This window comes from Capsicum annuum, chromosome 8 (genome assembly GCF_002878395.1).
Source record: "Capsicum annuum cultivar UCD-10X-F1 chromosome 8, UCD10Xv1.1, whole genome shotgun sequence".
Lineage (NCBI taxonomy): Eukaryota > Viridiplantae > Streptophyta > Magnoliopsida > Solanales > Solanaceae > Capsicum > Capsicum annuum.
The window spans coordinates 152,598,330-152,617,218 of NC_061118.1; the positions used below are offsets into that span (position 1 = coordinate 152,598,330).

General features: G+C 32.5%; 1 protein-coding gene across 1 annotated transcript; it reads left to right on the forward strand.

Moving 5' to 3' along the window:
* The first annotated feature begins 16,549 nt into the window (after positions 1-16,549).
* Positions 16,550-18,624, forward strand: LOC124886434 (transcription factor bHLH94-like). Its single transcript, XM_047394652.1, has 3 exons — positions 16,550-17,189; positions 17,595-18,011; positions 18,411-18,624. Exons 1-3 carry the CDS (start codon positions 16,674-16,676, stop codon positions 18,498-18,500), a joined length of 1,023 nt encoding a protein of 340 aa, XP_047250608.1. The 5' UTR covers positions 16,550-16,673; the 3' UTR covers positions 18,501-18,624.
* Positions 18,625-18,889: the final 265 nt, after the last annotated feature.

Here is an 18,889-nt window from a genome sequence, read left to right on the forward strand (position 1 = left end):
TGAAACAAATATTTTTAGTAAGAGAGCCAACTAATATGAAATGGAGGGAGTACTTAATCTTCCTTGAGCATTGCTATTAAATTTTTCATTTTCCCAAAATAAATGTTAGAGTACGTACGTGCCCTATTGATTACTTTATTTTAATGTAGTTGTTGCGTATAGATGAAACGGTTTGACTAACGTTTTTAAAACTAGCTAAAACAGTAAGTAAATAACACAATCACGACCTGTACCGCTACAAGATTTAACCCCAACTTCATTAAATAACTCTGAGCCTCAACAACGACTGATTACAACTCTTCTAATCTAGGAATTATAAACTCTAATTCTCATAACTCAATGTCTAGGAATTATAAACTCTAATTCATAACTACACACACACCACCCAAGGTATACGTTCCCAAAATCCCTAAGTTTTCCCGGCTTGAATACTAGCTCCCAGTTCAGTTTATAACACACTGAAACTAATATTACATCAATAGTTCAAACATAATGAACAACTCCTAAAAATCAAAGCTAAAACTCTTAGTCAGATTCTATACTTAGGACCATGTTCTTCAATGTGTTCAGTGATTAAGTAGCAGTTCGCCAATTTGTCAATTGCCCTTTTCAGCTTTGTAAGTGCGTAAGTAATATATGTCAATCACTTTCTCTATTTAACTATATTTTTCTAAGTCTTTCAGTAGATGAGACTTCTTTCTTGAGACAATCGCTTAACTCATCAGAGTTTGTTATCCAGTAGAAGTCCTTTGTTAAGTCAAACTTTTTTCATAGGTAAAACTCCTTCTTTAACTTGATCTCCTCATCTGAGTGAAACTCTTTCTCCAGCATATCTTCAAGTGTTGCATTCAACTATAACTTTTATTTATCACTCGTGATTAATACTTTGGGTATATTAGAATTAGGCTTGTTTATCCATTCTCGACTTTAAGCAATTTTGACTGATCCCTCCCGGTGAAAACTGAAACCTGTCTCCTATGCTTGGACCAGCTTAAGTAACATGGTTCATTGATGTGTCAGTCATCCAAACTTCATTTATCTAAGAAAGAATCCTTCAATTAGCATGTTTCCTATCTTGCGTAGACTTCTTCAATCTTCAAAATATTTCTCCTTCTACACATTGGACTCTTTAGGATATGCTCAGAAGTGAAACTCCTTCTTCCCATGGGACTTCTTTTCAAACTCAACTTGCTTTCCCTTATCATCAAGTGTTTGAATCAAATTCAACTTCTTCAAATTAGCACATGTTTATTTCCTTAAGTTTATCAGAATTAACCACTAATTTGGTCCTTGATTTCTTACACCCTATCTTTAATCATCAGTGATTTTGCTATAAGTTCAGATACAAGAGACAGTGTATTTGTGAACTTATCATCAACTGTGTTTGTGAACTTATCATCAAGTGTGTCTGGTGAACTTATCATCAAGTGTTTGAATCAAATTCAACTTCTTCAAATTAGCACATGTTTATTTCTTTAAGTTTATCAGAATTAACCACTCATCCAGTTTTGATTTCTTACACCCTGTCTTTAATCATCAATGATTTTGCTATAAGTTCAGCTACATGAGATAGTATGTTGTGAGCCAACTTGATTGACATATTTCATATCACGTTGTCAATCATAAAAACTGCATATAGTATCCAACTATCCAATAATAAAATTACTAATCAATGAGAAGCCACAATGCTAATGTGGGAGTGATTAATACTAGATGATGAAGAAGTATGACTTCTCTTACTTTTTGCTGTCACTAAATTCTTTGTTAAGGGCGACGACTTCAACAAAAAAATTTTTTGTGTGTTTTGTGAATTAATAATGATGAACATTTCGTATTACAAAGTATATCAAACATATCAACTAGCTAGTGATCTTATATATTTCTACTTTACAATCAGGTTACTTACATCAAATAGATTGAAGGATAATTACTTCAATGTTAATGCAAAGATTAGACTCTTTTAACTCTCTATAATAAATATGTGTACACATCCGTAAGTCATATAGGATGGGAGAGCTACTACTTCATAAATGTATATTCATTTAAATGACGATTAATGAAGAGACATTCACAAGTCTTGAAAGTTACTAGACATTATGAATTTGTCATTAATTTAAGAGTAATGTTAATTTATGTACATTAACTCTGTTTGTCTTCATTCACTCTTTTGATGGATGAAACATAAATGATATAACTATTTAAGGAGTATCATTTGAGAACTAAAGATGTAAGAAAACATAGAAAACAAAATACTCTCTCCCCTTCATCAATTCTCTACCGTAATCTTGGTTTCCTATTCTTTGACAGTTTTTAGGCAATTGGTTTGGGCAACATCCAAACTTCCAGCCACGAGTGCACGTGTTTGGAAGTAGCTGTAGAACCTTGGGGAGCGACCGGCTAGAAGATTTGCACCGGAGTCGGGCCGAAATCACTTTCAAGGCAGTGGCTTGCCATGACACAGTGTTTGTGACAACTCTCTTACTATTACTAATTCCTATTCAATATCAATATTATAGCAATTTTTTCAACAATTTGAAAGCGATTTTCTTACATACAGTATCGATAAATGGTTATTTCTTTGAACAAAACTTTTTCTGATTTGTCAAAGATAGAGCCATTGGACGAAAATAATTTTAAACGTTGGTCACAAAACCTTTTTATTTTCTTAGAACAATTAAAAGTTCATTATGTTTTGTTTAATGATGGTTCTAACATCATTACTGGTTCTTATACTGTTATGATTGTTGATGAATTTGGTAAAAAGAAGATTAAAAAGAATAACATAAATGCTAGATGGCATTTATTGAGTCATATGACTAATACTCTATTTGATTTATTTTTTACTTATAAATCTACGAAAGAAATATGGAATAGTTTGCAAAACTTAAAACAGGGAGGACAAAATGATTTCCAAGTTCATCTTGCTGAGGGTGATGAAGTGATTGCGACAGTACTCGGCGAGACGAACTTGGTGTCTAACAAAACTGAGTGGGTGTTGGACACTGGGGCTTCAAGGCATTTCTTCGCCAACAAAGAATTATTCCATGACTTTGAGGAATCTACTGATGGCGAGTGTGTCAACATAGGTAACTCCACTACTGCTGGAGTTATGGGTAAAGGAAATATTTTACTTAAATTAACTTCTGAAAAAATATTATTCTTGAACAATGTTCTGTATGTTTCCTCGCTCCGTAGAAACTTAGTTTCTGGAGCACTTCTTAACAAAGTAGGCCTTAAACTTGTTTTTGAAGCTGATAAAATAATTATTTCTCGTGGAGAAAACTTTGTTGGGAAGGGATACCTTAGTGGGGGCTTATTTGTACTGAACATTGATAATGAGATTGTCAATAATACAAATATTCCTAATTCTGCTTATATTGCTGAGTCTATTAATTTATGGCATGGTAGGTTAGGTCATGTTAATATTGCTGTTATTAAAAGACTTAGAAAAAAATGGGATTAATTCCTACAATAAATATTGATGATATTTCTAAATGTCTTGTGTGTAGAAGCAAAGCATGCTAAGAAACTTTTTAAATATGTTACTAGTAGAAAGACCGAATTGCTTGAATTAGTACATTCAGACTTATCAGATTTTAAGAACACTATTAGTAAAGGTGGAAAGAAGTATTACATTACTTTTGTTTATGACTTTTCTAGGCACACTAAGATATACTTCCTTAAGTCTAAAGATGAGGCTGAAAGCATGTTTTTAAAATTCAAAGCAGAAGTACAAAATCAATTAGACAGGAAAATCAAGAGATTTAGATCTGACAGGGGCGGTGAATATAATACTAAAACTCTAGAAGATTTTTGTGAGAAAAATGATATTATCCATGAGTTTAGTGCTCTTTATACTCCTCAACAAAATGGTGTAGTTGAACGAAAGAATAGAACTCCTAAGGAAATGATGAATTCAATGCTTTTAAGGTCAGGTCTACCTAACTATATGTGGGGGGAAGCTGTCTTGTCTGCATGCTATATTCTTAATAGAGTCTCTCATAAAAAGCTAAACAAGACCTTATATGAGTTATGGAAAGGACTTGCCCCTAACTTGAAAATTCTAAAAGTGTGGGGGTGTTTGGCTAAGATTGGTCTACCTGATTTTAAATGAATAAATGTAGGCTCCAATACTTTTGACACTGTCTTTATTGGTTAGGCTCAAAATAATACTGAATATAAATTTATGTCGTTAAATGATTATTCTATTTGTGAATTTAGAGTTGCAGAATATTTTGAGCATGTTTTTCCTTTGAAAAATGATGTGCAAAATAATACTTCTGTATCTATGTCTATTAACTCTCAAGTTATGCCTGTTTCTGATGTTAATGCTAATGAGCATGAAAATGAACTTAGAAGGAGTAAAAGACGTAGAACTGAGATCAGATTTGGTCCTGATTTTATCACCACCTTCTTAATTGAGGATTTTGATATCGATACTTTTAATGATGAATTAGTGTCTATCTACTTAATAGAAGAAGACCTTAAGACATATGATGAAGCAATGAGTTCAATAGATACAATATTTTGAAAAGAGCCTGTTAAAAGTGAATTAGGCTCTATAGTTTCTAATCACACATGGGACTTGTATGATTTGCCTAAAGGTTGTAAATTCATAAGTAACAAGTGGATATTCAAGAAGAAATTGAGGCCTGGTGATACAATTGATAAATATAAGACTAGATTTGTGATCAGGGGCTTTAACCAAAAGAAAGGTGTTGATTATTTTGATACTTATTCTCCTGTGACTAAAATAGCGACCATTAGAACTTTTATTGCTCTAGCTATTATTCACAATTTAGTGGTACACCAAATGAATGTTAAAACTGCATTTTTAAATGGTGATTTAGAAGAAGAGATCTATATGACTCAACCTGAGGGTTTTGTGGTCCTAGAAAAAGAGGATAAAGTATGCAAATTAAGAAAGTCCTTATATGAATCTAAGCAGTGGTATGAAAAATTTGATTTCACATTAATAGATAATGATTTTGTTGTTAATTTATCTGATACTTGTGTTTATACTAAAATTATAGGATCAGACCGTGTGATTATATGTTTATATGTGGATGACATGTTAATCTTTGGCCCTAATGTGAATGTTGTAAATGAGACTAAGAAATTTTTATTTTCTAAATTTGAAACGAAAGACCTTGGAGAAACTGATGTGATTTTAGGAATAAAAATCAAAAGAAATGTTAATGGTTTCTCTTTGTGTCAGTCTCATTAAATTGAAAAAATGTTGAAAAGGTTTAATTATTTTGATGTAGTTTCAGTGAGAACTCCTTATGATCCTAGCATACACTTGAAAAAGAATAAAGATTTCAGTGTTTCTCAAACTGAATATGCTAAAATAATTGGGAGTGTAATGTTTCTCATGAACTATACTCGGCCTGATATAGCTTATGTTGTTAGTAGATTGAGTAGATATACTCAAAATTCCAATAATGAACATTGAAATGCTCTTCATCGCTTGTTAAGGTATCTGAGAGGTACTATGAATTGGTGTTTACATTTTAATAAATTTTCTATCGTTTTAGAAGGTTTTTGTGATGCAAACTAGGTGACTGGCAATGATGAAGTTAGCTCTAACAGTGGCTATGTATTTACTTTGGGTGCAGGTGCTATTTCATGGAAGTCTTCAAAGCAGACTTGTATAGCATGTTCTACTATGAAATCTAAATTCATTGCTCTCAAGTTGGTAGGGCAAGAAGTTGAGTGGCTGAGAAATCTTTTGATAGATGTGCCTTTATGGGGAAGACAAATGTCACCAGTCTCTTTACATTGTGACTCACAAGCGGCAACTGGGATTGCTAAAAATAGTGTATACAATGGTAAAAAGAGACATATTCGCATCAGACATAGTGCAGTTAAATAATTATTAAAACATGGTGTTATTTTCTTAGAGTATGTAAGATCCGAAAGAAATTTGACGGATCCTATAGCCAAGGGTTTGACAAGAAAAATGATCCTTGAATCGTCGAGGGGGATAGGGCTAAAGCCCATAGATTAAGGTAATATGATGGATTCCCATTTGCGGTCAAACGAAGCCATATAGGCCTTCAATAAACACCCATGGCGTGAGGTAGTATATTATAAGGTTGAGCTTATTTTTGCTCTTAATGATCCATAGCCTTAAGGTGGTCTATGAGATAGACTTGATGGATCACCTACGTGAGTGTAAAAGGTTGGTCACCTTTTTATGAAAGACTTGGGTTATCTTTCTAGAACACTCATGAGACCCAAGGTTTGTGTGCATGACCATAAACACACTTTGTAGTATCGCGGGGGTTGCTTCAAATCAAGGACATGATATGTGTTGTGGGGGTCTCAACTTATATCCATGTAGTTCAAGAGTACTTCACTTTTTGGATATTTGTTGTTGCCTCACATCACTACGTGTCAATTCAAATCGAAAGATATTGACACTTAAGTACATGTTCCTTCCTTTTGCCCAAAAATTATTCCATTCTTTATCTTTGCATTAGTGGGGGATTGAAGGATAATTCCTTCAATGTTAATGCAAAGATTAAAACTCTTTTAACTCTCTGTAATAAATATGTGTACACATCCGTAAGTCATATAGGATGGGAGAGCTACTACTTCATAAATTTATATTCATTTAAATGACGATTAATGAAGAGACATTCACAAGTCTTGAAAGTTACTAGACATTATGACTTTGTCATTAATTTAAGAGTAATGTTAATTTATGAACATTAACTTTGTTTGTCTTCATTCACTCTTTTGATGGATGAAACGTAAATGATATAACTATTTAAGGAGTATCATTTGAGAACTAAAGATGTAAGAAAACATAGAAAACAAAATACTCTCTCCCCTTCATCAATTCTCTACCGTAATCTTGGCTTCCTATTCTTTGATAATTTTTGGGCAATTGGTTTGGGCAACCTCCAAACTTCCAGCCACGAGTGCACGTGTTTGGAAGTAGCTGTGGAACCTTGGGGAGCAACCGGCTAGAAGATTTGCACCGAAGTCGGGTCGAAATCGTTTTCAAGGCAGTGGCTTGCCACGACACAGTGTTTGTGACAACTCTCTTACTATTACTAATTCCTATTCAATATCAATATTGTAACAATTTTTCCAACATAGATTAGTGGAAATCATCTCTTGTACCCATTAACAAATTAAATAGGAAATAGTGTTTTCAGATTATTTCTTAAGTACTCCCTCCGTCCATTTCACTTATCCCTATTAACTTTGACAAATTATTTAAGAAACAATAAATAATAAGGGTAACTTTATTAATATAATAATTCAATATTTTAGAAAATGTATTAGGTGATGACTATAGTTAATTACTAATTAGAATAAATGACCACAAAATGGTAAATTATCTATTCATTTTTTAAATTGGATAAGAATTACCTCTTTTCCATTTTACCTGATCTCTTTTGATCTAACACACTCATTAAGAAAACATCAATTAGAAGTGTGTTTTATAAAATTAACCATATTATTGATGTCTTGAAACCTAAATCTAACTGTTACTATTTTCTTTAGTTATTTAATACTGAGAATAATATGGGAAGGAAGTAATAAAACTCTTGATTTGCAAAAATGAATAACTAATTTAAAAGGTAAAATGGTCTCGTAAATCCTTGTACTAGTCCGAATTTATAAAGTGAATACCTCTAGTTAAACTTTTGTCATCTGAACCCCTCAACTCAATAAAACTCAACATTTTATAACTCTTATGTTGCATATGTGACATTAAATTGCTAATATGGTAAAAGCGTGTTTGCACACATTTTTTTGGAGCGAATGAGATAAAAACACATTTAAATATTTTTTTAAAAATAAAAAATTAAAGAAAAACAAAAAACAACCCCCCCCCCCCCCAATTTTTTTTCTTTCTTATTTTTTGTCATCCCCACCCCGTCTCCCTCACCCATCTGCACCGGCCCACCCTATCCCACCAATTTTTTTCTTTAGACCCTAACCCCACCGCACCTAAAAGAAAAAAAATAATTTATCTTTCTTCTTCGAAATTCCCTTCCTCTTCATTTGAGGATTTACTATTTTGTTTTCTTGCAAATTAATTTGTCAATTTAAATTTTTTCATATTTTTTTAGGATTAAAATTTAAACTTGAATCGAAAGTGAGTGATAATGAATATTGAGAGCTTTTGTGATTTGTCAAAGATATTCAAAATTAAAAATTAAAAATTTATTGTGTTTGTGAATTTGAATTTATGGTTGAAAATTTAAATTAATTGGAGACGAATTTCAACTATTTAGAAGGAATTTGATGCTCAGTTTGTGAGCAAACATCAAGAACATAATTAAAAAATTTCTATAATTTGTAAAAGTTGTTTATATAATTTAATTTATTTTAATATTTAATTTCTTATGTGGCATTTTAAAAATAATGTGGAATTTAATGCAACATTTAAAAATGACGGGAAGTTGACGTGGAGGCAATTGTGTTACACACACCGAAACAAGATTTAAAATGTTGAGTTTTATTGAGTTATAGGATTTAGATGAAAAAATTCTAAGTAGATGTGTTCACTTTATAAATTCGGATCAGTACAAAACCATATTGCCAATTTGAAATAAACATATTTAGAAAGAAGGTCAACTATAATAGAATGATGGAAATATTGTTGAACATCTATTTTTTAGTACCATAGACGGACGACGGAAATAAAAATGAAGCTTTCTTAAACTTTTATTTTCTCGAAAAATTTTCTCTGAGAAAGAGAGAGACGATTGGAGTCGACCCCCCAAGCCTGGTCTGATAGATTTCCGCTAATTCCAGCTGACTGAACAGACATAATCATGAACAATGAGATTGTTAAAATTAATTTAGTAACTTTTATTACAATAAATTGAAAATCATAAATTAACTCGACCGAACGAGCTAGGTCAGTCGATTTTGAATGTCTAAACAAAAGTATCTCACATTGGAACTGTTGGAGAAGTCAGAAGAGTCGAAGAAACGTGAACCACATATATAATTTATATCAATGTCAACTCAAGAAAATAAATCATTAGTTAAAAGACTTAAAAGTAAACTTTAGATAGAGGATTAAAGAGATAAAGGGATCTGTTCATTGAACACATGAAATTATTGCGTGCATATTTCACAGTAAAAGACGAATTTGTTGTACGTTAGTCAGTTTAGTTATCCCCCACAATGCATGCAAGTGGGCTTGAGCTGTGTGAAATTTGCACCATCCACGTCCAATGCAACAACATCAAAATTAAATTTCTTGGCATTTATATATTTGAAAGTACGTATTGGAATTGCCTAAAATGAATATAGACAAAAATATGTCATATATAATAGTATCCCTGTGGAGGAGGCAACTAAAACTCCCCGTTGAACAGGTCATCTTTTAACTAGCTGGCTCGCTTTCAACACCAATAACAAAGAATGATAAAACTCAGTGAATCCATGGAGAAAATTAATTTTAATTTGCCGCCCATTGAAATTTGCTTCATCTTTTTCTGTAGTAAGTACCACCTTAGGTATGTAGAAAAATTAAAAGTTTTCTATTTTGAATTTGATCTCAATAGATGAATGGCAGATTACCAAATACTGTACTGTACTGACAAATATCTGTGCACGTACCTCTATTTCTAATTAAATATGCATGCATATATGGTAGGTAATTTGTGCAATCGAGTACGCGTGTTACTGCTGAACTGTATGTGTCATGCATTTTATGAATTCGGTATAATTGAATTTGAACCTACTGCTTTCATCTTGAATTATGCTTACAACGCAAAAAATTTAAAAAATAAATTGTTTAGCCTGAAAACAGTACAGTACAATTGTAAATGAGGTCAAAGTATGCGCATTAAATCTACTCTCGTTTATGTCCGTTACCAGCGGATTGATTGATATATGTTTATATGATCGAAAAATGTAAAGCGTAAAGACAGCAAGGTAAAATAAAAGTAATACACATATTCAACATAAGTAGGTCTTGCACGACGTCCTCTGACAATGAGGAAAGCTAGAATGCACAAATAAGAGTAAGGGAGAAACGTAGCTTAGAGAGCATGAGAGGAGGTATATTATATTACTTAGAACCTCATTAACGATGAATTTCAAATAAAGAGAAATCTTTATTTATAAGGTACAATGAACGACTAATAACCCTGCGGAAAGGGTTTTCCTAACCAGCTAGAATGCCCCTATAGTACTACCAGAGCCGGCTGAAGCATAAAGCTTCTAAAGCCTAGGCTTTAGGCCCTCAAATTTTGGACGCCTTAAAATTTCCTAATATGTGTATATTATATTTTTTTTTCATTTTTAAATAAATGGTATTTTTAGTTTCAGTGTACTTTTTAAAAATTACTTATTTTTAAAACATAAGGAGTGTTTTTACTAGCTTAAACCTAATTAAATATCTTAAATATAGAAGTGATTCTTTAATGGTGTAGAACTTCATGTATTAAAAGAAGAAGAATTCAGGAAGCATTAGATAATTTCTTCTTGAAATTCTAAAACATCACTTATTATGAAAACAAAATGAAAAGGTTAAAACATTAAGTATTTAAGAATGAAGGAAGTGCTCTTATGTCTCAATTATGTGTGACCTTTAAGTTTTAAGGATTAAATGAGTTGTTTTTTTTTTCATACTAATTTTTCATGTATTTAAAAAAATAATTTAATTTATAATTACTATGACTTATTGTACTTATCAAAATCAAAAAATTTGAATCTCAAAAAGCAAAAAATTAACATATAAATTAAGATAGATAAAGTATTTGAAATTTTGTATGTGAAAAATTAGTATAAACAATATATAATATATGATTTTACTTTCTTTAATAAAATTTTGAGGTCTCTCATTAAAATTTTGCTTGAGGCCCATACTTGTTGAACCGCCCCTAAGTACTACGACCAATGGCGCGATGTTAGGTGTCATATCTTCTGTCAGGGTCACACGAGTATACTGTACGTGTGCGCACCTGACATTCATGATGCCTTTGTAATCAGTTCTTTCCTTTCACATCATCCATAACGTTGTCTCGATGGTGTCTTCTTTGATCGATGTCTTCTCTCGAGATGCCGGCCCTTAGGTGGGTGTCCCGGCGAAGCTACCATATCCACTGCTCGCTACTCGCTAGTCATCCCGTCACTATATTCCGCTGGACAGCCCTCGAGGATCTTTATCCAATACAATACTTAATAGAATTACGCTTTAATGCTAGATCATGGATTGGCATCTAGACCGTCTCTTCATAAGTTAAAGTTGTTAAAATCACAGCCATGTAATAATAATAATCATAATAAGCATATAGTATTATTTTTTAAAAAAATATTGGCAGGAACATTTTTTAATAGGGGCGGGCTATTATATATATTATCCTCCTAAGGCCTAGACATGTATGCTGCTAATTAATTAACCGGCCTAATACAGATTTGAAAATAATTAGTAGCTCTAACAACTCCGATCCAACCATGTCGGAATTAATTTCAAAGCGCAGATACAGAATGGATCGGACTCCATGTATAATGTCCAGAATCATTGCTTATTTGCTGTTTAATTTTATTTTCTAATATTCACAGATTTCTACTGATCATGAATGTCAATTAATCACAGCTAATCCATTAATCTCTACCCTGAACCAAATTTCAACTAATTATCTTTTCTAATTCAAGAATCTTTATTACATTTACTGATCTACCCTTATTACGTAATGAAATTTAGTGTGACTAAATGTTGGTGTTTGTCCTGATTTTCTTATCATAATTGGTTTTTTTTTTAGGTACCATAATTGGGTTAATTTCCTTTAAGGAAAAAGAAGAACATATTCTCTATATTTGGCTAATCCTTCTTCTTATAGGAAAAAGTTGTAGATTCTATAAATAGCGACTCCTTTATTCTAATTTGGTAACACCCACAATCTAGTTCTAGGGGTTTAGAGAGTATTGCTTGGAGAGAGAATTTGTGAGACACAAGTGTTGCAGTGTCACTAGTGATCGAGAACCTCTTTTTATTTTGAGTGAATTGCATGTGTGAGGTTGTCTCTCTCGATATTTTGTACCTTCTTTTATACAGTAGATTATTTTGTATTCTCTTTTATATAGTGGATTGTTCATCTTTTTTGTGGAAGTAGGTCGATCGACCGAACCATGTCTGTTTTAGTATATTTCTCATTTAACTTTTTATCTGGTGTCTCTCGAATTTTGGTTTGCTGGCTTTCGTCTGACCCTCGATTATTTCGTGTCTAAAACTAAGTAATTAAAGCGTCTGATCAATTGCAATGTTTTATGATGTCTAAGAAGAACATACACGTCAAAATGGAAAAGATGTTTTTCAATAATTAGTTAATCAGTTCGTCCTTTATTATTTCTTTTTTTTTTTTAATTAATTAAGTTCGTTTTCTAATGCTTTTTCCCCTTTATTTTTCTAGTTTTAGCGGTTTTAAAACTACATGCTAGATTTCAGTTACGTAATAAAGGGAAGGGGCGGAGGTACTGCTTACGGGTGCAATTTAACCTTGTAATTTTTGCTCACATTCTATAAATTTCACTTATATGTATAAATAATTTATACAAAAAATCTAATAAAATATTTTTTCTAAATTTCAAAACCTATTTACTTTAAATGCCAATAAGGGTTGTCTTTTCTTATTTTGTACCTGTCTCTTCAGAACTGCCGTGGACAGTTTTCTGGATGAAAATCTCTTTGTATTAAATAAAAAATCCAAGAGTTATGCGTACCTAAAGTAAGTATACATGGGGGCCATATTTAACGCGTTGTTTAATTCGGTAAATGACAGAGAAAAGAGTTGAAAAAATGCATGCCAAATTCTCCATAAATTAACGTTAATTTGACGTGTATGCATGTCGCAACAAATTTATCTGTCATATATAAAAAATGAAATTTTGGATTTGCTTGAAGACTTGGTTCTTCGGGGATCTCATAAATAATGTTCAAAGAAAGACTTCACATTGACAGCTGAAGGATCTAATAATTATTTATACACTTTAATTTCTTAATTGGAAAGGCTGAAAGCATCTATGGAGCAATATATAATCTTCGGGATCTAAACCCTTAAGTAATACACTAGTCATCATTTGATGATTAGTTGGATAAGAATAATAATCTTGTGATATTTTATAGTATTATTTAGTTCTCTATTTAATAATAGATATTATTTAGTTTCAAAATTATTTTATCCTATCATTTTAATACAAATAACACGACAAGTTCTTTTATATAAAAGATGAGATAATATAACATCATGTATCTTTATTTATCCCATTCCGCCAACCATACGAGCCGTATAGTGTATGAAGTAGTTGATGCCTATATTTGCATGGGGACTTATAGCAGAAGCCTAGGGTTTAGCCATGTGGCATAGGTGAGGTACCCACCTTGTTCCTTGTCACTCTACGTTGCTAATTAATTAATTAGATCTATGCTGTTATGCACAAAATATGGTACTTAATTACTGGTCCTCCAGGTAATATTGATGCATTCTTTAATAATCAGGAACTAATTAACAAGCATTTTAAGTATTGTTTCTCTCGCTTTCAGTATGTTGTCATGTAATTTGACAAGAAAAAAAAAAAAAAGTATCACTGCCAAGTTAGTTCAATGTCGTCCGTTTATTGTATGCTTTTACCTAAAAAATCTCAGAGATTTATCTTTCAGAGTTATGCCGTTATCGAGCTGATCAAAAGCATATGTACCACTGCCACATGAATTTGTGCTTTACTTGTAATGCTCTTTACTAATTTTCTCTTGATTTTCGATGTAAAATTCATTTAATATATTATATTTTTCATTTTATTGAAAGCTTGCTACCCTAAAAATCCATCAATCTTTCTTTTTGACTAGTCCTTCTGATCCGGCCTCCTTACATCACATAAAGACAGGTAAAATAGGAGTATGTCAATTACTACATATCATCTACGTATTGACTATATTTGAAGAGAATAGGCGTCATTTTAAGAAGAGTCCAAATTTATGTATCAAGAGTTGGGACAGTTTCTATATTTTTTAGAAAAGAATAATTAGAAAAAAGAAACAAAAGGTACAATGTTTGGCCTACCGATAATTAACTAATTAGTTAGTTCTTAATTTGTGTTTAACTTCCGTTTTACAACATTAATATAAAGTTTTAGGTGTCCCTTTACATTAAAAAACCTTAGTAAAAAGTGGCTACATTCATAAGTATCTAATTGAAATAGTTCGGGCTGGATTGTATTTCCCAAATTAGCTGGTTATTAATTAGTTAGTACGTACTCAACTTTAGAAGCAAGAGTCTTTATGAACCCAGGGCAATTCAAAAAGTATAATCTCGTCTTCGAGTACAGATGGATATTCACCGTTTTGAGTTTGTGAGAATATAAAAATCCTATTCGAGATATTGCTTTCAAAAATAATACTATGTAATGCTCAAATTCAAATTTAAGTCGCAATAGAATTAATTCAACTCAGTCCAAGAGAAACCGTTGACTCAGACAATTGGTCATCGCGCTTGAAAAGTCAGTGGCGCAAAGCTAGAACTCGGACAAGAAGCGACGCATGTGCCCGCCGTCCGCTTGTGACCCGCAATAGGGGTCTCGGCCTCCAACGGCACGTGTCCTTGGCTAAGCCGCTACGAAGGAAGGGTCGCGGTGGCTGCCTTGAAGTACAATTTCCGACGGAAGGATTGCGGTGGCCGCTTTGAAGTATAATTTTCTTCGAGCGACGGGTAGAATCCTGTGCAAATGACTTAAATATGCGACGGTGTATTGTAAGTGGCTACCACGATTCACGATCCATTGAGATTAAACCCTTTGTCGCTCCGGTTCGTAAGCATATATATAGGATACCTAGCGGATAGAAATTATAATCTGAGAAGCTTAAGAAGTGTTTGAATTCCTTCAAATTGGATTCTGGTTTAGCTACCTTTGAGTGAATTTACGACATTCAAGAAAAACAGTCAAGCGATGATACAAGAGCTATCTTTTTTATTTTAGATAAAGAAGAAGAAAAAAAAAGGAACTTCCGGATTCCATCTTTGCATTAATATAATTCTGCATGCATATTAGGAGTAATATGTTTCGGCTAATTAATTAATCTGAATTATTGATATGCTTAAAGTTTAAAAAATTATCAGTAAGGGTGGCTGATTGATGCAGTAGATGATATCCCATAAGAAAGGCTAGAGATGATTCTCCTTGTCAGTGCCTTTAAGTCAAATTCATTGCATGCACCGGTCAGGCGGTCACCGGACTTATATTGGGCAGTTTACGTTTTTCATCTGATTTGCAAGCTATTATATGGAAACGAATTTTCACAATGAGCACCGGAACATTGCGGCTGTAGATTTCTCTGATTTTAGGTAGGCATGCAATAATATGTAATGAAGCTAAATGTACAGACATAATTCACCAAAGAAGAAAGCTTTTTTTATGTACATGGAAATTTACTGGCACGATTACTTACCCCATTTATGATTAAAGTTGATGTAAGCTTCATGTGAAATTTAAAATGTAATGAAGAGTGGAGCTAGAATTTGAACTTTGCTGGTTCTAATTTTCTAACATGTGATATCAGGTGTTAATAAATCGCTTCATGGTTTAATTAACTTTTCACTATTTTGTGAATTGTTAACTTCCTCTATTCCAATTTATAGTTATACACATAATTCAAATTTTTGTGTCATAAAAGAATTTTTTTGACTGTGATTTACTCGTGTGCCAGTTAAGTATGCAAATTATTTTCATAAAATTTAAAGATTGTATGTCCTGCCAAATGCACCGTCAAAATAAAGAAAATTTCACTCTTGAAATTCAAGCTATGGCTATGCCATATAAATTGGGAAGAAGAAAGAAATATATACAAAAGTTAAAACCAAGAGAATTGATTTTGTAGGCCACTTTATGTCCTTTTTACTATAGATCTAAGCATTTATATGTTAGCAGTCATATGCATGTACGTCTGATCACTTGACGTGAAGTCAAATGCAATTTCTTTTTTGGGGACAAATTAAATGAGAATATTAAGGAACTAACAATTAGAATGAGATGGTATTTTTGTTGACTGTAATTATCTGTTTAAAGTGACAAGAGAAAACTTTAATTTTGGATGAAGAATAAAGTTGTGTTGAAATTAGAAGGTTAAAGCCAAACAAATAAACTTGAGTCGAACACAATATTTAGATCTTAAAAATACATCAATTTTTCGATGAGTAGTACAAAACCCTACTCAAATCTTTTCTTCTATTTTTCTTTCTGGATAGAGTCCTACTCAAATCTCAAAATTATCATAGAATTTTTAGTTCCACATAAACAAATCCTACCATCCAATATGTTTTTCTTCTTAACTCAAAATCGTGACAAATTTGATTCTAGGGAGTTTGTCAAATGATAAGTATTCCTCACCTTCAAACTCAAGATTATGAATTCGAGTCAAGAGGTGGGAGCTGGTCTAAAAGGAGAAATTTTATTATATTTCTCACTTTGTTTTGTGTTATAAAATGTGAATATGTACAAAAAAATTTCACGTGCAATATTCTGTGCATGTGTGTGGTCTATATTCTATAAACACTCCAACGTCTTTAAAAGGTGAAATAATTCACCCCAAAAGAACCAAAGCCCATTTTATAACATTTCTGTCGGACACTCTACTTTCTTTTTGATCCGTTCCAATATCATTTTTCTCACACTACACTCATACGCTTGATCGATCGATAATGGCGCTAGAAACAATAACGCAACAACAACAACAATATCTTTGCGCCTTGCTCGGAAGCACAAATTGGAGCGTTGGCTCTGATTCTGGTTCTGGTTCTGGTTCTGGCTCTGCTTTAGATTACTACAACAACGAGGGGTTTGATGAATTTCTTACGAATAATCAAAATGTATCAGCACCACAAGAGTACGATGACTACTCGAATTGGAATTTGCCACCTCCATTATTGGTGGATTCACAAAATGAATTTCATGAATGGGATCAGACTTTCTCTGTTTTGGACCATAATTTTACAATTCCGGATCAACAAGAACAACTGCCAGCATTGGGAACTCCAGTTGAAAATTGTAGTAGTACAACTAGACCAAGAAGACGAAGAACAAGAACAAAGAAGAATGAAGAGGAGATTGAGAATCAAAGAATTACACACATTGCTGTCGAACGAAATCGTCGAAAACAGATGAATGAGTACCTCTCTGTCCTCAGAACTCTCATGCCTCAATCATATGTCCAAAGGGTCAGAATCTTTTTATTATTATTAATTTATCAACATTTTCGGTTGAATTGTCTGATCACCTCATCTAAGTTTTATATGTGAAACTTTCTTCAGTTGAGTTGTGTGACCACTTAGTGGCATAGCTGTGTATGATAAAGGAGTTCAATTGAAATCCCTTCGCTGAAATATTGTGCTACATATATAGGTTAAATGAAAAAGTACATAAAAATATATAACTTGTTAAATTATCTTTGTACATAGAAACTTTTAGTGTGGTGTTTATCTAAATCTCCTCGTTAGAATTTTTTTTCTCCACTACTATGTCCGGCCACTTAATCGAAAAGTTTAATGACAACATACATTTCTATTTACTTAGATTTTCAACATTTTGATACTGGATTATTGATTTTCTTGTAACATATTAAGGGTGATCAAGCATCAATAGTTAGTGCTGCAATCAACTATGTGAAAGAGCTAGAGCAGCAGCTGCAATTTCTTAGTGGTCAGAAGCATTTGACAGGTCAAAATGAAGAAGCCAATGGTGAAACTTCTCCATTTTCTGAGTTCTTCAGCATTCCACAGTACTCCACAACCATGACTGTTGCTACTACTAGTGAAAATGGACCTTGCATGAATGAAAATTATAAGAACCAGCAGCTACCAGCAACAGCTGATATAGAGGTTACAATGGTGGAAAATCATGCAAATCTGAAAATAAGATCAAAAAGGAGGCCAAGATTGCTTCCTAGAATAATTTCAGGGCTTGAAAGCCTTAGGTTAAGTGTTCTTCACCTCAATGTTTCAAAAGTTGACCAGTTTGTCCTCTGTTCTCTCAGTTTGAAGGTGAGATCAATTATTCCCTTCGTCTCAATTTTCATGACACGAATTCTAAGAGTCAACTTTTCTTTGAATTTTTTTTTTTTATATGTCTTTTAAATATTTTAAGTCATTGTTTATTGTGATTTAGAATACTTTTAACATGGTGTGTCCGAATTCATGATCAAAATTTAGAAGTTTGAATCTCAAATTGGGACAAAAGAAGAAAGAATAGTTTTATATATATACTGTTTAGCGTAAACAATTGTTTCTTGAAATTTTGAATATAAGATTTGTTATTTACCAATATAGGTACAAATGACCTGATGGTGTAACAAATTTGTATTACACTGACGATGAATATTACGTAAAGCTAAAATCTTTGGAGTTTAAATTAGTGCACTGATTGTGGCACTGAATGTGCAGGTAGAAGAAGATTGCCAGATGAGTTCAGTGGAAGAAATAGCAGCTGTTGTGAATCAGATTTTAAGAAGGATCCATGAAGAGGCTAATTAGCTTTGATGTGACCATATATATGTGTCTTAATTCTCCTAGCTATATTGCTAATATTTATGTAGAGTTAGGAATATTTGACAATAAATCAGAGTTTAATTTAATCTGAGGTCGCAAATTCTAATTGTATGGCCTAGCTATAATGTAGCTGTTTTTTGAGAGCCTTAAATTCACTTAATATGTCACTGAACTTATATTTTTATTTACTAATAAGTAATAACTTCGAGTAATTGGTGTCTTTATACGTGTATCCATGGCTTCTAGCACATTGAATAGTAGCAGTACTTCATTAGTTACAATTCTTTAAGACCAAAAGGTGAAAAATACACATAAAGTATTTCAGTTTTTTAGTTTTATATCTGAACTATCGTATGTATGAGTTTCTTATCTGA

What these genes read in the sequence shown, in the direction of transcription:
- LOC124886434 (XM_047394652.1), top strand. Translation starts at nt 16,674, where the DNA reads ATGGCGCTAGAAACAATAACGCAACAACAACAACAATATCTTTGCGCC. An exon ending in CTCAATCATATGTCCAAAGG is followed by an intron (nt 17,190 to 17,594) that starts GTCAGAATCTTT and finishes TAACATATTAAG; the next exon opens with GGTGATCAAGCATCAATAGT. An exon ending in TCTGTTCTCTCAGTTTGAAG is followed by an intron (nt 18,012 to 18,410) that starts GTGAGATCAATT and finishes CTGAATGTGCAG; the next exon opens with GTAGAAGAAGATTGCCAGAT.